This window comes from Acanthaster planci, linkage group LG08 (genome assembly GCF_054643075.1).
Source record: "Acanthaster planci isolate LZ-2023a linkage group LG08, COTS_SCS, whole genome shotgun sequence".
Taxonomy (NCBI): Eukaryota; Metazoa; Echinodermata; class Asteroidea; order Valvatida; family Acanthasteridae; genus Acanthaster; species Acanthaster planci.
The window spans coordinates 5,297,099-5,319,737 of NC_141784.1; the positions used below are offsets into that span (position 1 = coordinate 5,297,099).

At 42.7% G+C, this 22,639-nt stretch overlaps 2 protein-coding genes across 5 annotated transcripts in view; one reads left to right on the top strand and one right to left on the bottom strand.

Moving 5' to 3' along the window:
• On the top strand, positions 1 to 19,182 carry LOC110974386 (uncharacterized). Of its 3 annotated transcripts, none has more exons than XM_087140143.1 (14): positions 1 to 50; positions 2,420 to 2,585; positions 3,329 to 3,452; positions 4,852 to 5,825; positions 6,178 to 6,363; positions 7,532 to 7,771; positions 8,400 to 8,569; positions 9,684 to 9,726; positions 10,408 to 10,577; positions 11,054 to 11,272; positions 11,751 to 13,356; positions 14,294 to 14,382; positions 16,040 to 16,139; positions 16,296 to 19,182. In XM_087140143.1, the coding sequence occupies exons 2-13, from the start codon at positions 2,529 to 2,531 to the stop codon at positions 16,131 to 16,133; spliced, it is 3,972 nt and encodes a 1,323-aa protein (XP_086996269.1). In that variant the 5' UTR covers positions 1 to 50; positions 2,420 to 2,528; the 3' UTR covers positions 16,134 to 16,139; positions 16,296 to 19,182. The 3 variants fall into 3 exon arrangements, with proteins under 3 accessions (XP_086996269.1, XP_086996270.1, XP_086996268.1); XM_087140144.1 differs by having other exon boundaries at positions 17,237 to 19,182; XM_087140142.1 differs by having other exon boundaries at positions 16,040 to 19,182.
• Positions 19,169 to 22,639, bottom strand: part of LOC110974573 (uncharacterized) — a 19,304-nt gene continuing 15,833 nt past the window's right edge. Inside the window, exon 9 of one of the 2 annotated variants that reach the window (XM_087140146.1) lies at positions 19,169 to 22,170. In XM_087140146.1, the coding sequence (XP_086996272.1) occupies positions 20,507 to 22,170 (1,664 nt within the window). In that variant the 3' untranslated portion in view covers positions 19,169 to 20,506. Of the gene's footprint in view, positions 22,174 to 22,639 lie in introns of both variants that reach the window. The other variant, XM_022226313.2, reaches the window with a different exon arrangement.

Sequence of the window (22,639 nt, forward strand, 5' to 3'; positions counted from 1 at the left end):
ACGGTAGAGTGCGCACTTTATTCGTAAAAGCAACAAGTTGACAATTGTAGGTAAGTGTCCTAGATTTGTGTTTTATTCAATCCGATAAACTTTCAAATTACAAAGAAAAAAGGGAGATATTGAACATTGTTGCATTAAAGTATTGAGTCAGTCGGTGATAGCATTGGTCATTTTCCTTTGAGGCGAGTTTCAGTATCCTCAAAACTGCCCACCGAAGTTTGGCAAGCCACGGGGTCAGTGTTACTTGGTTTTGCGCACCGTGCCGACGGCGACGCATTTAACCCAATTTACCCATTTTTAACCCGACCTCGACCTCTCAAAATGAATGCACCATGGTAAGGGTTCCATATGGGCGTCACTCACTTCCTTTGCAGTGGGTTGTTAGCCATTGGAAAAAGTCCAATCGTAAGTCAAATTTAGCAGGGATAATTTCGAATAATAATTTTTAACATTCAACAGAGAATTCCCAGATCAGTGTCTTCCAACCTCCATAGTCTCATGCTGGTTTCTGCACAGGGTGTCTAGTGATAGGCTAACCATCTGTGGAACTCTCTCCAAATTAACAAGTATTTTTCCCATCCACGTTATTGCATGTATTGTAACTCTAATGAGTGGAAACAGCATGAAATGTAGCTTGACCAATTGCTACTTCAGAACTGCAAGGTTTATACAAACCCAACAGATAGCCATGTACACACACAACCTCCCATAAACAATGGTTGGCTGTTTCGATAGTGCCAACTTACACCACCATCACAGCTATTTGTTCAACAAAGTTTCATACATGCCTTCCTGGTGAAGTTAGATTTCCGACAGGGAGGTTTATTCACCTTATATCCTCATTAAAATTGTGAAATTCTTGCACATTTTGCCCTTCCACGCTGCGGAAAATCAGCAGCATGGACTCTAAATCACTCAGCTGCAAGACAGCCTGACCAATTGCAACACTGCTCCTATCTTTTCCTTCTTGTTTTCCTGTCACCCACCCACTGTGATTGGCCCCATTTGCTTCCATTCCAATGGCCAATCATAGTTTGGCTTTCTTTTTGATGGGGTCAGGAAAACCAGGAAAAGATAGGAGCTGTGTTGCGATTGGTCAAGCTGTCATGCAGCTGACAGTGATTGCGAGTACTTGCATCTGAGTTCTCTGGTGTAGATGGGCAGAATACTCACGAATTTGACCATTTTAATGAGGTGAATAAACCTCCCCATCAGACATCTAACTTCACCAAGAAGGCATGTATGAAATTATGTTGCACAAATAGCTGTGATGGCAAGGTAAGTTTGCACAATCTAAACTGCCAAAATGTATTTATGTAAGCTTGTACATAGCTGTCTACAAGGTATGTATAAACCTTACAGTTCTGGAAGTAACCTATCGCAATTTGGCTCCTATGTTTTTCTAGTTGTTTTCCTGTCACCCGCAAATAAAAGCCATGCCATGATTGTTCTAATCGTATCTAACCAATAACTGTCTGAAGGCCATTACCTTCTTTACACCAAAGAGAGTATTCGCTCCTGGGTGACATGTCACTGTTTCTCATCGACCCAGAAATTTCAAATTCAAAAGAAATTTCCCCGCCATGTTTGTAAATGTTTTACTGGACGGAAGCTACACAATAATACGGCTGATTCTTGATGTAACCCACAGAAGCTCTGTCCCAATGCCAGTGGCCATTTTTCTACATTCCTGCACGTTATGGTCGCAGCCAAATGAACTTTCAGACATGGCTCACGGCATGACCTGCACGATTGTATGGGCCCATGGTCACAATCACAACATTAGTATGGAACCAAACAAAGTTTGCCACGGTAGAAATCTAAAGGCTGGTTCATACTTCTTGCAAAATGAACATGGACGCAAAGTTGTGACGTTAGCTCAAATACACACTGCGAATTTGCAAAAGTTGAACACATTTCAGCGGAATTTCACTGCAAATCATTTTTTATTTCAAATTGGGTTCGCTTTCACATTCATTGGCAGAAACAAATTGGTACCTATTCATGATCGGATACCCACTGCCCTAATTTTAAGGGAACTTTAGCGAGGGAAGGGGGTTCCAGACTTAAGGGGGAGGGAGTTGTGGTTGTTTTTGGTGTTCAACAAAACTCATTTTTTGTGATGGTCTGGTATGAAATTCTGCCCATGTAAGATGCTAGGCATAACCGTGAAGTGTTTCTTAAAGAGTCACTTTATGTAGGCCTACATGTGGTTCCAAAGATGGAGAGATGTTCTGTGGGAAAGTTGGTATGTTATGCGGAATGCTTTATTCATTTGTCCACATGTTTTGGGGGGTTTTTTCATAACAGTTTCAAAACTTGTTTTACGCATATTTCACTGAATTCTGTTGAGATTAGCATGATATTTACTCAAATTGGTTGAGGGCGATACTGCCATCTTTTTTTTTTCAAATTTCAGTATGTGCAAACATGGGCAAGATTGAAAGAAAATCCACAGCTGTTTAGAGTATACCAAGATGACCCAAACATCAAGCAGGTGTTTTTAGCAGCTTGAATGGAGTCTAACAATGGAGGAAGCAGAGGTCATTGACATTGACGACCTTCTGGGATCTTCAGCACCAATTGTAAGTTAAGTTCAGGGCAAAGGTCAACTGTCTTTTCTCTATTATAAGTACGATTCACAACTGTTGGAGCTCTCCTTCAACCCAGGATGTCTGCCATAAATGCCTCTCTAAACTGATACAAAGACGAAGAAGGGCTACATGTTAACCGACTCTGCGATTATTCCCAAGGAACTGATCTGATTTGTGACACGTTACATCATCACCATATGCAGTAATGTACCTGCATAGAACATACAAATGTTGACAAAAAGTCCTGCTGACTATTATGTAGCATCTGAAAACAGGCTAAGTTGTAGGATTTGATTTTGGGGGGGGGCACTTTTAATATATGTACATTATGTGTGTGTACCATTCAATGTGCAGCTTAGTGTCAACTGATTAAAAATAACAGCAAGTGAGGTCGAGTCACATTTGTTTCAAATGAAATGAACAGTACCTTAAAGGGTCCTAGTTGCAGGCAGAAATAAGTCTGTTGAACCTTTTTTCATAACATTCAAACTACTGTAAACACATTTTTTCTGTCTGTATTTCCAATTTTCACGTTTTCCAAAAGTTTCCTCTAAAACTTTAGGTTTATGCCGTCAAAATAGGGAATGTCAGGAAGCAGAAAGCGTAACTTCTATTTTTGGCCTCACTTTTGTAGAATGCTCTTCACGTGCAGCAAAAATGTATGAAATCTGTAAAAATCGGTGTATCATACAAATTGAAGACGTTCATATTTTTGGTTTTGGTTTCTTTGCCAGGAGCAGCAAGATGCAGAAGAATATAATTTTGAGAATTTCTTCACTGAGGGAGAGACTCCACAGGACCCTAACCCAACCACCTTGATATCCATGCCACCACCTCCCAAAAATATTTCAACACAAGGTTTGTGTGTAACTAGCAAGAATCACAACCATCTCCCCTCATGCATTGAACTGTGTCCATTTCAATTGTTTGCTGGCTCTGCATGGTCCTTTTAGTCCCTCCCCGTCAAAAGCTGCAGAGATTTTCAAGAGTCCAGGGCTACGTTTTCTGGATGACAAGCTGCAGAAAAGTAACTGAGTAAGAACATTTGACAACTACCGTACTGCAGAAATTGCCTTTGGAACAATACTCAGAAATGTCTAATTGGACTGAAGCTTTCTGAAAAAAGATCGAAATGATCCAAGTTTCATAATGTACAGATCTTGAAAGCCAATTTGCCCGTCAAATTTTCATTTTGAGTTATTCATTCTATAAAACAATGTTTGACAACACATTGACGTTGCAAAAGAGTCATCCAAGAGGTAAGGATTGCCTCTAATGTTTATTTATACAAATAAACGAGCGATCCAGTGTTGATTCACTAACTCCGGAACCAGCCTAACCCTAACCCCCAAGGGTTTCTGGCCCTAACATTCCCCATTCACACAAAGTTAAATACCCATATGGGACTGTGTGCACAGAGGCTGTTGGACTTTGTTTTTCTGAAGTTTGCCAAACCCAATGCAAAAGCCAGCTGTTATGGGCCTACCAGACCTATCCCCACAGAATTTAACACTTTACTACTGTTTAATTCTGTGTGGTTTGGGAAGGTTAGGGCTAATGAAAATCACGAACCATTTTTGGGAGCACTGATTGCAATCCAGATCTGTGTTTAACAGACAGACTCTGAGATTTAATCCATTTCATACCGACCATCAAGGGATAAGTGCTGAAAAAGCAGGCTTAACCCAGAGGGAACAGTTACTTAAATCAGTGATGTGACAATAGAAAAATCTCTGTGCACCCAAAACAGTTAGCACTTCAGTGCCATGAAGTGGTGCGTATACAGCCGTATGATATATTTGCTATATGTGGAGTAACATATGCAGCCGTATGATATATTTGCTGTATGTGGAATAACATATGCAGCTGTATGATATATTTGCTGTATGTGGAGTAACATATGCAGCCGTATGATATATTTGCTGTATGTGGAGTAACATATGCAGCCGTATGATATATTTGCTATATGTGGAGTAACATATGCAGCCGTATGATATATTTGCTGTATGTGGAATAACATATGCAGCTGTATGATGTATTTGCTGTATGTGGAGTAACATATGCAGCCGTATGGTATATTTGCCAAATGTGGAGTAAGCAGAACATATCTGCAGACTGGTGAGTAGTGTCATGCAATGGGATATTGACTAGTCTAAATCTCACTGTTACAGCTTAAGAATTAATTCACCGTGTGTGTACACATCACATCTCAGCTTGCAGATGTTTACAGATCAAAACTTGATTCATATTTTCCAAGGTGGTCACAAGCAACAAACTTTAGCATCTGGAAGCAATCAATCCAAGCAAGGACCTTGGAAAGCCTCCCTGGAAGAGGATTTTAAGAAGTTCTTTCTGTCTTCCAAATCGTCCAAGAGGAAGTTGAAGGAACCAGGCAACAACAATGTGACTTGGGAGAAAGACCCTGGTGGCAAGAACCATGACAATGAAGACTTCTCGGATGCTAAGGTGGCTCAAAACGAAGCTCTCCTGGATGCCTTAGTCCAGGGTGAATTGTCAGATGCTGTGTTATCTGATGAGGAGCTCTGCATCGATGTCAACTCGGAGGAACTCAGGCAGTTCATCTTGGAGTTTGAAACCAGTGGCAAGGGAAATGGAGATAAACCGCACGACGTTGCATCTCCTGGAAAGGCAAAAGCAAAACAGGGTATTGTTATAAATCACAGACATGTCCAGAGTGAGGACCAGGAAAGCCTGAACTCCTCCATCAGCACGACAGAGTCCCGAGATGGCAGCTTGACGTCCAGTCTGGCATCCAGCGACCTGTCGCCGATCAGGACCAAACAGAAGGTCCCGCGGGGGAAGAGTGTCCGCTTCCTCATGTCCAATCTCCTGAGGAACAACAAGGCCCAGCATCATCCCACCAACTGCGCCTCAGGATCAGACGAAGATTCCAAGGAGACAAGGAGGGCTCCGGCCAAAACAAAAGAGAAGACCAAAAGGAGAGACAAAGAAGAGAAAGAGCGAGACCGAGTCACTAAACAGCAGGCCAAGATCGCAAAGACTCAGATGTACTCAGCAGCCTCAACTAATAAAGCCGCAGCCCATCTGGCCCCACTGAGACAAGGAGACAGGGCACCAGATGGAGGTACACAACCCTTGAGCCAGGTACCATCGGTTACCGTAGCAACACCACTCAGTACTGAGACCAGAGACAATACCCTGCATAAGCAGCTGATACAAGCTGCAGCGCGTGGCGACCTACAGGTTCTGGTGAGTTCCTGAATGAGTTAAACCAGATGTCATTGACAGTCTTTATTTGCTTCCTCAAAGGACAGATGAGTGTTGCCTCAGGGACCACTTTACGAATCGAAGGTCGAATTCAAAAACAAAGAAATGTTGCCGAATTCTGAATCTAGAGCAACAAGCTTTTGTTATCTGTTCAAATCAGGAAAATCTTATAAAATATTTTTCTTTGCTTGATCTATCCAAAATCCTTTTTTGGTGACAAAGCTCTGAATACCAAGAAAAAGTTGAAAGAAAACCAACAAACACTTTTCAGAACTTGGCTACTGTAACAAGCTACCAATAGATCAAATCACTGCCTAATTGCATCTTCCTGCAGGAGTTCTTGCTGGCGGCCAATGAAGGTCTTTCGGAGGTGCGAGACAGTCGAGGCAACACGTTACTTCACGCAGTCGCCAGGCGAGGTCACGTTGATTGTCTGGCCTGGCTGGCAGGAGGACCCTGCTCTGAAATGTTGTCAGTTGAGAATGACGATTGCTTCACTGTGGCTGCCTTGGCTGTCAAGGTGAGATCAGATGAGAACCAGTCCCAACTATACATGTCAAAGAGGTCATTGTCGTTCCTTTATCATCATTGAGAGAGTTGAGTGCAGAACCGATTCTGGTTCTGCATCCAACACCTTTTCTTTCTTGTATTTCCCCTACAATTTTCCTGACTTAAAAAGATTCAGCAGTCTTTTTGCTTTTTGGTTCAGTACAGTACACAATGAATCTGTAGGCTTTGTTTTCAAATGGTAAACTTTGCTGTGAAGTGATATTGGAATGTCTCTTACCAGGTACAGTACGTACATTTTGTTCACAGCCACAAAACATTCAACCTAACTATCCTGTAGCTTTAAATTTGTCCTGTGGAGAGTTTGGAGGATGGGAGAAACGTAGAGCCCATCTGAATGTCAAAGCAGAGAGAATGTGCCCAGGGTGTCCTGCAAGGTGGAGGACTTTGATTATTCCCAGCACAAAATGCTGTAATGTTTTCTCAGTATGACATTTGGAAAGCGAGACACTGAACCTGTCACAACGTTAGTTTTACTGTCACTTTTTAAAATCATTTTGAATATGCAGGATTTGTCATAAAGGGAAAAATTTAGCCAACAGGAGGTATTTGATATGTTTCTTCCCAGTTCCCAGACAAACTAGCACTGAATAAAAATGTTTATAAATCAAATTTTAATGAATGTGGTGTGATCTGCGAAAACCCTTCGCATGGTGAGCTTTGTCATTTTGGTGCATATCAATTTCAAATTGATCTGGACACTGTCCTGTTTTCAGAACTGTTTAATTCGTGATTCCAGATTTACCTAGATTCACGTTGTAGACAACCTAGAATCATCAATGTAATATATCTGAAAACAAAGATGTGTCCATATTAATTCGAAGTTTATATGCCACCAAATGACAAAGCTCAGCATGTGAAGGGTTTTTGCAGATCACATTACAATAAATAAGGGCAACAACAGATTTCATATCCCTTCTCACAGAATTTTAAAGAACTATGAATGATACAAATTTCAACTTATTTGAGCTGAAGTGACTGCAAACTCAAAAATACAAATGTTCAATTTCATTTGTCAGCTATTTTGTCCAGGTTTGTGGGAACAGGTCATGTTTGATCTTACATTTGTCAGTAAATTTTTCCAATAACAAAACTCGTTGCTGTATTGTGGTTCGTCACAGCATGGTCAGGTGGACTGTGTCAAGTGCCTTGTCCAGCACTCGGGGGCAGCCTCGGAACTACACCCTCCAGACCACCGCTGGTCACTGCTTCACCTAGCTGCCCGCTTTGGCCAGGAAGCCTGCCTACGCTGGTTGCTAGAATACATGCAGATGGAGGATATCTCAGTGGACCAAAGAGATCATAGCAACAACAGCCCTGCTCACCTCGCTGCCAAATATGGCTATCTTCAATGCTTACAGGTGTTAGCAAGTTGCTTTTATTCAGGTTATCTCCCCTCTAAGGATTGTTAAAAAGACCCAGGACTTCAAACTATGGGTTGGTGAGCAAGCCGCCCTAGTTGGTGATGCCGTGTTCATGTACTGGCACACACAATACTCGTGAACGGGTGAAGTAGGCTATCGTCCACCATTGGGTGTGCATGATCAAAGCTTTCTTGGGTGGAGACAATTAAAGGCTGCCCAGACCTTGGGTTATCTTCAAGGCTTTCTCTCCCCCACTTGAATTTCACTATCCAACTTTTCACAGTTGCAAACCAAGGACCATCATTTCCTATAATGTACCAACCAAATGTGAGAGTTAACCCTGTCTGATTCAGATACTTGGTAAGAGCATGATGTCCAATGTCGTCCACCTTCTTGACTATTCCCCACCTCCAATTCTCAAAGCCTTACACTGAAAGCCAAATACGATGTAAACTGAAATCGACAGACCAGCTAGTCTTCTGAAGAGTTGAAACAAATGCACACCAACTATGATTGATCCAGCTCCACTCCTTTGTAGTGAGGCTCAAACTTTTCATCCAACCCTTGTAAAGTCGATGAACTGTTGTTATTTGTTGTGTTTTGCTGTGTTTTGCCGTGTCTGCAGACACTGGTGGAGTTCAATTCTGATGTGACTTTACTCAATAAGAAGAAACAGTCGCCCTGCACACTGGCAACAAGGTATCACCATGACACCTGTGCTCAGTTTTTGGTTGTCGTGGAAACCTGTATCAAGCTCTCCAATGAGCTTACCTTGACCCAGCGGAGACTGAGAGAGTGAGTTCCTTTTTTTCTTTTGTGTCTGGTTGTTTTAACCACTCCCTGCCGGGTGACCCGTTTTCGAGTACATAGGCTTTATATGCAGAGCAGGGGAGCTCGGAGTTTGGCCTTATAACAAAAGATGGTGCTCAGCACAAAAGACTGAGCTACTGGGCATTACCGACATTTCTTTGCTCTCAATATTGGAGAAAATCCAGCCTTGTTTTGAAACAGTATACCATGGTTTGAGGCATTTAGAACGAGCGAATTACCACCGGGGACAAAAGCTCTCCAACACTGCAGCGATGAGCCGCACAGCACCGCTGCACACTAATCTGGCCCCCATTGAAAAGAGGTCAGCAGTGCACTGTGCCGGTTTCGGGAGCAAAAGAATCTTATGTAACACCGCACAATCTGGGCTCTTTTGCCAAGGCTGCAGGCCTGGCTGAAATACTCAGGAGTCAATGAGTTTTACCTGTCAGCTTTAGAATAGTGCCCAAAGAGTCCTTCATTTTGTTATAAATGGCCATTAAATGAAATGATGAATTTTTGAAAAATTTTGTTCACGGAAAATCTTGAAAATGACCTGGGATCTTGTCTTGCTCAAGAAAAATCCACCCAGCAGCAAACGGTTAAATTTGTTAATGTAACTGCTTTGTTGTAGTTGTTCATGCTGTTAACATGATTAACTATGTATTGGTTTTCATGATATTTCTTTTTAGTTTTGTAAGTAAATAAGAGAAACTCTAGCTGGGCAAAATCCTTCGATTAAAAACAAAATATGGAAGGGCTGAGTATTTCAGAGCGCTGATTTGATATTATATTCTTGTCATATGTCTGATTTTAATATGTCTTACACATGCTCCCTAGAAAGTTAGGTTGATGAATTGATAAGATGGCAGCACAGTGCCTGTTAGGAGATATTTTATTTAAAGAGATCCTGCAATAAATAAGTTGAGTAATTAGCTGAGCGAGTACAATATCGAGCTCACAGTAATTTTAAGTTTACCCAACTTTGTTATTGTAAGATGGTTCTTGTTACTTTTTCATAGGGTGTCAACATTTTAACAATTGAAAAGCCTAAATTGGTAAATTGGGGTTATTATTTTGTTTTTGATGCTTTGCGTTTCAGAAGCCAACAGGAGAAGGAGATATTGGCCAAAAAGCTTAGGGAGGTGAGACTCTTGTCATTAATCTTTCAATTGATCAGACAAAACTTTGGTTGAAAAAGGTCTATAGAGGTTTTTCAAATGACGTCACTTGACCAACAAAGGCAGTTTTAGAAGCATTTTGAGTCTGCAGCGGCGCATGCATTTTCAAATCTGTGTCTTTCAGTTGGCAATTTCCTGTACCCCAGAATGCTGCATATCCCTGCACATCTTTGTATATTGAACGCTGACCATCAAAAATCACATGACTGAAAAACTTCTGTTGGTTGGCTTTGAACACCCATGCAGTGGATAACAGTTGCTGTGCTTTTGCAAGGGAGTTTTCAAAAGATCAACACTGTTTGCTTTCCAAATTACCCAGTAGAGTTTTTGTTGGCATTTCAAGACGGGTCGTTCATATTTACCTTGAAGTGAAAAAACAGCGCTTCCAAGTTGCTAAGGCTTTGTGCATGTACATGCACAATTGTGTAACAAAACAAGGTGCCCAAAAGGCCTACAGGGGTGTCGAAATGAGGCCCTGACACCCCTCTTAACATTTGTCTTTCGATTGTCTTTGGTTTAATTTATGTACCCATAAATTGCAACCTAAATTACCACTAAAATGAGACCAGTTCTTAAAAATAAAACTCAGTACCATTGTAAATAATCTATATTTAGATAACTGTCATCTCTTTTCTCTCCCACAAGGCGATGTCATGCACTGACGCCCTCGTTCATATGCAGAAGACTGACCTCTCCCAACAAATTGAGCAAATCCAAGGAGAGTACGTTGACCTGACCAACCTGTTAGTCCATCAGCTAGACCAGATGCACCGGCACCAGACTGATTCCGGCAGCCAATCAGCATCCTCATTCAGGTAAAAACGTTTCAGCCAATCGGCTGGCAGTTAGTTCATGTACTCTTAAGCTTCACGTTACACGTGCAAACCAGAAAGATTTTGAATATTTTTGATAACATGTCTGAATTATCAGTGTATATTTATTCGGACTGACCAACAAGGCTTAGTTAGACACTCGGCTATTATTGGCTTAGTTCCTACTTGAGTCTTCCTGACTGTTGACAAGTTCAAAGTAAAACGGAATCTTTCATTCTTGGATTATAAGTTTACCATCAGTGCGATTGTGATTTCATTTTGAATGGGTAAATCATACGTAAAACATTCACAAAATATTTAATTAAGCGTGTGTCATTTGTAAGGACACCACAAAGAGATCAGAGACCAAAAGTCTTTTTTTTTTCATTAGGAATCTCCTTGCGCCCGACCACAAATCAGTACATTAGTATTAAGTACCCCATGATGTAGGAAATCTTTATTGGTGTGATCATTCACAGGGAGGAATTGACAGTGTCCAAGCAGAAAGCCAGTCAACTAGAACAGGCCTGCTCAGAGCTCCTTGAAATGGACCAAGAGCAACAGCAAGATGCCGCCAACAGGAACCAGCTGCAAGAGATTGAGAGGAGACTGAGCCGATTACAGCCCCTACCAACCAGCCCCATATGGCCCACGCCACCTGCTGAGCTTCATCCTGGCCTGGCATTAGACTCCATGAGGTATGCAAGACCTTGCGATGTCCACACCATCTCATAATAACTTGATGCATTTTCTGGTGACTAGTGCTGTAACACCTAATGGGGAGTGCCACGTTTTGACATTACAATATTAAGCCGAACCCCTACGGTGTTTCTCCAGGCACCCTGCTGAACCCAACCGAATCCAACAACAGAAAATGGTTGAAGCTTGCCGAACCCAACAGAAGCCAACAGTTAGAACAAAAGGCCTTTTGTTCACTTCGCACATCAGTAAAATCCCACAAAAAGAGTCCACCATTGGATATTGTTGGATATTGTTGGATATTTGCTGGGTTGGTTTGCATGGTTAGGGGTAATACAAATGCCTTTTTAGGATTACTCATATCAAAGGTGTTTTCCCAGTAAATTTGCTGCTACATTGACATCAGCATTACATGCAAGCCCCTGTTCTTTTGTTGTCCATTGTACTCATCTTTGATGATTGTTATGTTGTTTGCAGGGCTCGTTTGAGTGAGGTCAACCAGCAGATATCCACTCTACACCACCCAAGCCCTAGTCTGGCGTCAGACAACCTTGACACTCTCAGCCTCAGCAGCAGCTACACCTCCTCCCTCAGTTCATCCTCATCTTCCCTGCCTACGGGTGTGGTACAGTCTTCCCCCGCTCACTCAGCTAAGAAGCACAGAACGTCATGGAACGAGGAACTATCCCCGAGGGGGACGTTGGCCAGCAAAGGCAAAACAGACAGGACACATCGTGATTTACCAAAGCCTCATAAGGCACATAGCCCAACAATCAGGAGTACTGGACCAGAGCTGAATGACCCAGTCAGAAAAGCTGAGGGTCAAAGGTTAAATCTTCCCTGCTCGTCAGACTTTGGGGAAAAGAATGACACCAGTGTGCAATATGTGAAAAGAGGTTTGACGGGGCAAAGTAATGAAACCATCCAAAAGTCACAACCACAGCAATCTCAAGCCAATATTCTTCACGTTAAAGCCTCTGTGGAACCCTCGCCTCAAAATAAAGGTCACAGCAGCACATCAACTGTTGGAAAAAACCTGCCTAAGGAATTCAGTTCTTCAGAAGACGATGCAGACAAGACTAGCCCCTCACCTCCATCTTACGAGGAGTCCTGCTCAAGACAGTCAAGAAACCCCCTCAGAGTGGAGTCTTCCATCAGGGCAAAAGATACAACTGAGATATTAGATCCTGTCCTGCAAAACGAAGACGAGGATGAACACTGCCCTGACCAAACAGGTCAAACATCATCTCAGAGGAGAACGGCTTCATCAGGGACAGAAGAGCCTGGAAGCCCTACTCAGTACTTGCTCCCTGCATTTGATAGACCTCAGCCAATCTCAGACAACCTCCACCAGATCTCGACCAGGCATTATTCGATGCAGCAGAAGTACTCACAGCAGGCCATGCCAGGCTTCATGAGGAAAGTCCAGCCCACCAACGAGTTTGGCGAGCCTGAATCAGGGAAGGTCATTGTCAAGATCAGCAATCGGGAAGAACTGGTGCTCCTTCCATCGCAAGCCAATAAGGCCCAGCTGCCGTCCGCTCACCAGCGACTTGGGTCCAATTCTAGTGTCAGTAGCTTATCCTCGGACCATCCCTGGTCAGAAAGTGACCCTGATGAGTCCCCCCGCCCCACAAGACAACCTCAGCGAGGGGGAATCCTCTCAAAGAAATCCCAGAACAAGAAGTCGCAAGATAAGCACATCACATTTGCCCTAGACGAGGAGTTAAAACCAGAACCAGGAACGTCTTCTCTGAACATTAAGCCTCCCCTCAACAAGCGACGGGACCTATCACCAATCTACGAGGCTCCAGATTTAGTCAAATCCACCAATGATGATCCCAAGAGTCAACAGAGGGAACCTCAGAAAAGTGACAAGCTAGATCAAAGTTCTGGCACGCTTAGTGTCAAGAAATCTAGTGAGTCCTCAAATCCTAAGGACAAGTCACCAATCGGTGGGAGAAACAGCCGACTCTTCAGCTACAGCAGTGACGAGGGTGATCATGAGGGACTGGAGAGTCACAGACCACAGAAGCCATCACCACGGCATGAAGCACAGAATCAGAAATATCTTAAGGGCCTGGTAAGACTCTTGTTTTAAAGAACAGCTTGAGAGGAGACTACCAAGAAGGTCTTATGTGAAATAATTGTGAAAGTCGATTTAAAGAAAAAATCAATTCCAAGATAATCAGTCCTATGTTGAAATCGAGCTGTGTACTTGTTCATGGAGTGATCTCTGGACTCTTTATCTGATAAGCTTGGTTTTTGTTCTGCTGTATTTTTGCATTTCAAAAATCTTGAGCTTTTTCTAAACTTCAGCTAAAGCAGCATTGCAGTCGAGTACTATTTGAGTACCAAATTCACTGCTGAAGCAGCATTGCAGTCGAGTACTATTTGAGTACCAAATTCACTGCTGAAGCAGCATTGCAGTCGAGTACTGTTTGAGTACCAAATTCACTGCTGAAGCAGCATTGCTGTCGAGTACCGTTTGAGTACCAAATTTACCAAATTCACTGCTAAAACAGCATTGCAGTCAAGTACTATTTGAGTTCCAAATTCACTGCTAAAACAGCATTGCGGTTGAGTACTATTTGAGTACCAATTTCACTGCTGAAGCAGTATTGCAGTCGAGTACTATTTGAGTACCAAATTCACTGCTAAAGTAGCATTGCAGTTGAGCACTATTTGAGTACCAAATTCACTGCTAAAGCAGCATTGCAGTCGAGTACTATTTGAGTACCAAATTCACTGCTAAATATTGGATAGGTTTGGTAAGAACGAAGCTGGTGAACATGAATAGTGTGTGCAAAATGCACATAAGTAAAAAGACAAAGTGAATTTATGACTTCCCCTGTTTTAAACACAGGGGAAGAATCAAGAGACATGAGAGGCCACAGATTGGCTAGAATCGTAAGCAATATTTCCTTACAACCCAGCTAACTACTAGAAGCAACAAGTGAGAAAATAACATACGCTTTTGAGTGCAAGATATGTAACATGACACACACATTGTTCTGTAGGATGATGCCATCAGCACAGAATTCAATGGAATGGACGGCAGGGACGGAAACGGCACATGCAGCAAAGACAACAATCAAGAGAAACTTTGGTGAGTCTAGAAAACGTAAAATGGTCTTATCCGGAGCTGTGTATAGAGGTAGAGTAGCCCATGTTTAGATTTTGGACACAACATGGCCGTTCATTATACGTACTGTAGAGCATGCAGCGACTGCATAAAACTGTTGGTGTGCACTGAGGCATAATACACCTGCCAGTTTGTTCCCAACAATGGTGACTCTTATGTCAAAACTATCTCTCTCTCTGTACACGACTCTGGTTTTAGTCGGAGCTGTGTATAGAGAAACAGAGTAGCGCCAGCTTCAGATTTTGGACACAACATGGCCGTTCATTATACGTACTGTAGAGCATGCAGCGACTGCATAAAACTGTTGGTGTGCACTGAGGCCTAATACACCTGCCAGTTTGTTCCCAACAATGGTGACTCTTATGTCAAAACTATCTCTCTCTCTGTACACGACTCTGGGTTTTAGTCGGAGCTGTGTATAGAGAAACAGAGTAGCGCCAGCTTCAGATTTTGGACACAACATGGCCGTTCATTATACTTATGGTAGAGAGTGTGGTTATTATATTTAACTGATACTGCATGGGCACGTACCCCTGCCAGTTTGTTTCCAGCAATGGTGATGTCGTAACTCTCTGTACGCAACTCTGGTCTTATCATTCCAGTCATGCTGCCAATGGATGTGTGGGTTCCATGTGTTGTTTTGTGGTTGTAGCTCTTGGATCACATTTAGTTTTGTCATACGTCGGTCTTAGATACTGTCTGTTCATTGGCCCAGAACGATCACGTGAGAGGGCGATATATCCGCATGTCACACTCACCGTGCAGGCACGCGCACAAGGGGAAAGAGCTTCAAGAAGTTCAAGAGCAACTGTTGTCGCTCATTTAGTCAGTTTTTCATGGTACCCATGATACATTTTGTGCACAGGTTACCAGGGCATTCAATCAGTGGTCATGCTCATTTAACAGACTCATTCTTATCCCCGCAGTGTATTAGGTAATGCAGGGACCAGTTAAACCTGACTACATGACATGTGAACTGGTACTCACTGGTTCCCGCACTACTTTTCCTTTGAAGTTTACGCAATCAACAAAAGTGAGGGAACAATGCATTCACAGACGATGTTGTTTATATCTTTTATGTGAGTTACACAGTTTGACAGTAGGTTTATCGTCTTCTGAAGTTCTGAAATTCGGAGTTGGTATCTTTGGATAAATTCCACAATCTCAACATAATTAAGACAGAGGTATGACAAAGCAATTGTTTACTGCTATAATGTGGGACATGATGTTTTGAACACCCAAGTGACGCATAGCCCCCCATGGCGAAATTTTAAGTGTACTCCCCAGAGAGTGAATATTGTCTTAGAATACTTTGTTGGCCCATGGAGCAGGGGTAGTATCATCACCATGTCTGGGGCACTTACATGTACATGTATCTAAATTTAGCGGTGATCTTTACCGAAAGATTCCAGTTTCACGTGGTTGATCATTCAGAGTGATACCTATCAGAGTTTTTTTAAGATGGACAACAGCCGTAGCAGTCCTGAATCCTCCAGTTTTAATACAGTTTTGCACACTCCGTAGAGAGTTATGGTGAAAAAACCCTCCTTGCATTGCTCCATGACAACACAGCAGACAGAATTTGAGATCCAGTTTTGTTTTACAACCATTACATGTTCAGGTATGAGAGTTCTGACAGTGAAGATGATGCAGAGGATCAGCATTCCAACGCCGGTTCCTCTAGCGGCTTTGAGCGACACATTTGCTACCTGTAAAAGCTGGTAGGTAACAATTCTCCCCCCCCCCGGAAAACTAGCTGAATGGCATTCAGCCAAGCACATGACAAAATGCCCCCCAATCTAGCCAAATGTGTAGCATTGTCTTTGTCTGATGGAGGTCTAGTCTTTGATACAATTCACTGTACTTTCCTATTCCAGCAGTTCTGGTCATATCTTCATCAGATTGAAGGCTTGGCTCACATCTGTACTACAGATCTGTCCTGTTCATGTCACATTATTTCCTCCTCTTGCCCATTTAGGGCAAACATAAATTAGACAATGTTGCTAAATCCTTGAGCAAATAGGTTCAAGTCGTAAGTGTTGACCTTGATATTTTACGTTTGCTTGTATGCCCTCCCAGTTTTGTTCAATTTAGAAGTAATCCTCAATTGTATAAAGAACAAAATCTAAATGTGAACTCAAATATGGACTTGTTATGACAGGTGGTTTAGGAAGAGATAGCATTGCAGGTGATAAACTCTTAGATCATATCCTTCCAGTTTTCAGGAAAATGGGCTTTGGGGATTTACAGTGAAATAATGGCAAAGCGACCACAAGCTTTTGCGTGTCATTGGATCTGGCCTTTGTAATGTCGGGTTTGGTTTCTACAAAACAGTTTGCACGTGAAGCATATCTTGAAGCCTGTTCTTTGTGAAAATGTACAACTTTCATTTTCACAAAGAACAGGCTTCAAGATATGCTTCACGTGCAAACTGTTTTGTAGAAACCAAAACAAATACAGGTACGTGTACCTGTATATTTACCCCAGACGTCATGCCTATTTGTATGTATGTGCGAAATGTGTTTGTATTCTTGTTAAAAGTTGAAAAGAATTGGCAGCCAACGGTTTCTGAACATGACATCAGTGGGGGCTTTCAAATTGCCAAAGTGTAAAGTTGTCAGTTGCATTGTCTTGTCCTGAACAATGCCTAAATTATCAACACTGAGAATTTTTAAAAGTTCTGCCTGAAGAAACCTGTATGTTGAAACTCAAGAGCTCAAAGATGTTTACCACATTGTAAGGTAGCATTGTCATCACTGACAAATTCCTGAGTGACAAAGTCTAATTAACTAGGTATTGCTCTTTGAAACCTGTGCAGATCTACCAAAGTCCATCAGAGAGACATGTTAATTCCCTTGTGAATTACAGTCGCTTGGCTGTACAGACCTGAACCCAGCAAAAGCAATCAAGACAAATTGGTGGATTTGGGCAGATTTTGCAATACATGAGGAGTATAGTAGGAAATTGGCCTAGTGCCAAGACCAGAAAGTCCGAGAGAGAAGTCTGTAAGGGCTATTTATAGTACCAAGAGATCTCTGTCATTAATCGAATCATGGTTACTGTTGTGCTTATATTATCATTGTGACACATTGTAATTGGAAGATGAAGTACTTGTTTCCTGTGAGTTGCAAATATGTATTCATCGGTGCCATCTGAAATCAGAGTTTTTTATAATGTGAATATGCTTTAGTGTTTGGTAAATTTTTGTTTAAATTTGGGTATATGTGTGAATGGAATGTGGATGGAAAGGCATGTTGGGGGAAATTTTTATTTTTCAAAACTCCAGAGAGATCTGGAATTTATATGAAGAATGTCGGCCTTTTGATTTATTTTGCCTCTGTGAGGCCTATACCACAGGTCTGTTAGACATCACTCTTCTAGTCTTAGGAAACAAGGACAACCCCCCCCTCCACTACTACCACAGCACCACCCACCAACATGAGCCTTTATCATTCTTGAATATGCATCAGTTTTGGTTGCTTCCCAAGATTTTGAGATGTTTGTGTTTTTCATAGGAATGCTGTATTGTTCCCCAGCTGAACTGTAAACAAAATGTAACTGAGTACTCGGAGACCAGGCTGAAGTAGGTAATTTAGATGTGTGACAGGTTGTCTCCCTACTTGTTAATTTTCATGATAGTAGGAATATGACGTAATGCACAACTTTCATTTGAAGGCAGCTGTTACAGTTACAGGCAAGGAAAGTTGTGTTATTTGCCTGTTTTCTATCTGTATTGGTATCATTCCCTGGATGTTATCTTATAATCCCTTAGCCTGGCTTGGGGTCATAAATGACGGACCTGCTGGAAGTCAGTGGAGCTGACGTTTTGGAATGGGCCGCGTTCTTGTTCCGTCAGAATCTATCTTAAGCTCTGAACAGAGTGATTGCAAACACGTCCAATCAACCCAAATTGGGAGATTTTTTACAGTCTTCCGGCTTGACCCCACAACTGATACAGCAAATCAGTTAAGCCTTCCCAGCCCCAATGCATCAAAATCCACTATCTGACTTGGTTGGATTCTGAAGGGTCAGTACTGGAGGCCAGACATAACTGTACATGGACCTCAGTGTCCTTGTTTTGTACAAAGAATGCGTCACTGTTGTACAGCATAGTGTTTGATAGATTTAGGAGTCCCCTACAAAAATGTCGCGGAACTTCAGTTAGGGCCAATGTACTAAATCAAAGATGTTACAATAGTCGTTCAAGGTCAGAGGTGGATCTTGAATACAAAAGCTTTAACGAATGAAAAATATAACAAGTGAAGATTAACTTTCCATTTGTCATGTTGCGAGTTTGCAATCATCAGTCTTCTTAAAATTTTGACAAATCACTTTTACAAATAAGCCCGGAATTCATTTTAGTTTGTTTGACTTTGTATTCCCTTTACGAAATTCCACCGGCATATTTATATTGTATTTATATAACCAGCATTAAAAAAGGCTGCAACTATTCTTGTATTTTGTATTCAAAACAAAATTTATTTTTAAAATCATTTTTAATTACAAGATATATACATAAGCAGCGTGTACATTATATACATCTTAATCTTTCCAATGCAGAGCATTTATTTTACGTGTGAGTGGCTGTTAATAAATTTATTACACATTCATTGTACAGGCTTTCTAAAATATTAATTCCTATATTTATGGTAGACTTTTATTGCTTTTCCAATGATGTACATGTAAAGGTAAAATTGTGACAAGGTGTACTTGTAATAAAGTGGAAACCGTCCGTTATTGCGGACTCCCTGCGGATGTATCGCACATTTCCTTTGGTTATCTTTTTTCTTTTCTTTTCTTTTTTCTTTTCTTGTTTTTGGGGTGTTTTTTTGTTTTTTGGTAGCGATTAGTTCAAAATTTGTGGTTATTATATAACATATCCGTGCAATAATTTGTTTAATACAGTCTTAAGAAGTAATTTCAGTAATACAAATAATGAACTTTTGTGTGTTCATTCGTACTTTGGCCAAAAATAAGCCATCTGACCCACCGCCATCTTCATTACCAGAGGAAACAGACATTCTGACCTCTTCTAAACCTGCCCCCCTCTCTTACATTATCGTGTTTTGGCTTTAAACTGCCATCATTCCTTGTCCTGAATAAAATAATGCCTGCACTGTATATGCATACTTAGAAGTACAAAGCTCGTCAAGTAGACTTCCTGCGTAAGCTTGATGTGGCCTTCCGCTCCACCACAAAATAACGGAAACCCACCATCTGTCCTGAAGCTAACGGACGTTACTATCTTCCGTCCGGTTGCTCTCAGTTATCCTGTTAACTGTACTTTTTTTCTAAGGCCTTTCGACCGCTGTAAAGAGAATTGATGGTGATGACACCCATTTATTCATGTATTGAGGCCTATACTTCAAATGGTATTTTGGCCTTTTCAATCATTCAATGAAGACATTTTATTCGATCTGTACACTTTCGTCGACGAGGTATTTTCTTTGGCTATAATCGATAATTATGGCTATAAAAGGGACATCAAGCTGTTTACAAAATCATTTCCAAATGTGACAAAAGTATTCATTCGAATGAATAATTCGCACGGCACAAAATCAGAATAGCAAAGGAATGCTCATAAAAATAGCAAAAGTTACATGGAGTAACATCACGGGTGTGCATCAGCAATTCTATTTAAAGTACAAAAAGCTCAGATTGTGTAAATCTGGTGGGAAATGTTTTGAAGAAGGTGCTTTGTTAAGACCTGCTGAACAACAAAGAGTTGAACAGTTACAACATCCTCGCTGTTCTATGCCAGCTGAGATATGCACACGCTCACAAATAGCCTAGTCGAAACACTCTCCAGTAACTCATGAAATAGAAGCAACTAGTTCGTGAGTACACGTACTAAATTCGGCTTTATATGAATTGTGTTACGAAGCATCGGGGTGGTTCTAGCCTAGAACGTCTTTTCACACTCTCAGAGAATCAAAATTAAGTCTTGATTATACGCGTATCCATTACTGGTATTTACGGTATCAAGTGTTAACTTTCTATAAATAGACAAAATGGCCGGTGGTCAGTTTTTAGTGTATGCTGTCATGTTCAATATTCATTGCTGCATCTCTGCGATCTGGCATTTCATTCACAGCCCTTTCCAGTCCCCGGGGTAGGGTAAAGTCGCTGTTGATGTTGGGCAGTCGTAGTCTACCTCTTCAGGTGAGGATTTTTTGCTCAACTTTCCCTTGAGACTCCAGCGAAACTTCTTCCGAGGTTCAGTCACGTTCGGCGGCTTGGTACCGCGAGGTGGTAGGCGGGGATGCGGTTCGGCAGGGACCCATTCTGACGCTACGCACTCTGCTGTTGACCCGCTGACTTGCTGACTCTTCACCATAGCTGACCGGCTGCGCTGGGGTAACTTCCCATACGGACCGTCGTAGGTATCGGGGTTACGGGTGAAGTTTTTAGCGGAGTAGCTGCGTTGCAGCCTGCCGTAGGGGTTCGTGTCTAGGTCCGCTACCCCACGTGGGCACTTTGGTAGTTCTATCTTTTGTGACGGGGCCCTGCTCAATCTTGAGTAGACTCCGTCGTCTGGTGGTGACACTGACTTCGTGGGAGGACCACACGGCTCGTAAGCGTTGCTCGACAGCGGTCGCTGCGCTAAATCGGGCCGGGTCGTCTCCGGTCTGCGGTCGAGCACCGCAAACATCTCAGCATCCCTAGGGCTGAAGCCGAAAGGAGACGCCAGCGTGGGCGAAGCGGCCGAGAGAGACCCACGGGACGAAGCCTGCGATGAAACCCTAGAACGCTCGCTGCTCGTGCGGGAAGTGGACCGATTATTGATTGGTAGCCCACCAGCCGGGGAGTTGATCAGTGACTGTGGTTCGAGCTCATCGTAGTCGTCATCTGGAATCTTGGGACTGTCCAGGTTTACTTGTTGCTCGAGGGTAAAGTAAAATGGGTCGATGTTTGGGGTAGCACTCTGTCTTTGAAGAGAGGTTGACGAACTACCGTTAGCTTCCTTACGTAGAGCTACTGGGGAGTTTCTCGAAGGGATGTTCATGTTAGAGTCAGTCTGGTATAGATTCAGGTTGGGTTCGCTGTGGTTGACAGTCAGGGGGGACCCAGTTCTTGGGATGTTCATGAGAGAGGAGCTTCGCTGGACAGACATCGGTGACTCGCATCGTTGAACAGACATCGGGGACTCGCATCGTTCGCGTTGGACAGACATTGGTGACTCGCAGCGTTGGACGGTCATTGGCGAGTCGCTCCGCTGTACTGTCATAGGTGAGCTACAGCGTTGCAGACCGGCTGGTGAGACTGGCCGGTTCTGCTGGACTGGAGATTGGCTTCGCCTTTCATCTTTTCCTAGAATCATTGGTAGGTAGCCAGGCGGTCGGTTTCCCGTGTTGCCTGTTGGTGCTATTGAATCAAAGGGGTCGGCATAATCATCTTCTATGGTCACGCCGCCGTGGTAGATGCAGCTCAGCGACTTGCCGCTACGGTCCACTGTCTGCGGCTCGTCCACCACATTCGAGTGCGGCCGGCTCTTGGCCTTTTCCGCAGCGGACTCTTGTTTTCCGTTGGGCCGCCACTCTGCCATGAGACTACGGCGTGACGTGCCACCCGGTAGAGGCGGTGCGCTCCCGTAATTGCAGACCATGGCCGCCACGCTGGCTGGCAACGGGGCGTCCATTGCTGGAAGGGGAGAATGGACAGATAACGGTCTGCGGTGGTAGTTGTGCACGCTAGATCGGATGCTGCCTCCTCGTTGAAACATGTCTGGTAGCGCAGGAGGTGTCTTGGTAACTTCTGGGAAAAAAACAGGATTTTTTTTAAAATCACCATTTCTCTAAATATTTGTGCTTGCAGAAGTCTAAACAAAAGCACTAAATAGAAGTTTTGCATGGTAGCCATCTTGCAGGGCAGTTCTTCTGTTTCAAAGGGAAATCTCGTTTGTGCATGCCATGTGGAACAAAAGAGTTGTCCTGCATGCAAAATGGCAGCCATGCAAACCTCGTGCCATCTCCCGCTTCTGCTCAGGCACTTTGAATGAATTAATTTTGCTGACAAATCAAACGTCCTGATTTACTCTTCCGAGATTGTAGAACCACGGACAAGCCACACTCCCTTTACGTGACGAGGACTGTGGTCCTAGCTCCATTTCGACTTATTCCTGTGGTTTATGCAATGAACTAATCCATTGACACGACCACACCGATACAGGAGCGGCTCTAGATTAGATTTTTGCAAAGGGTTAGTGTTAAGGTGAGGGAAA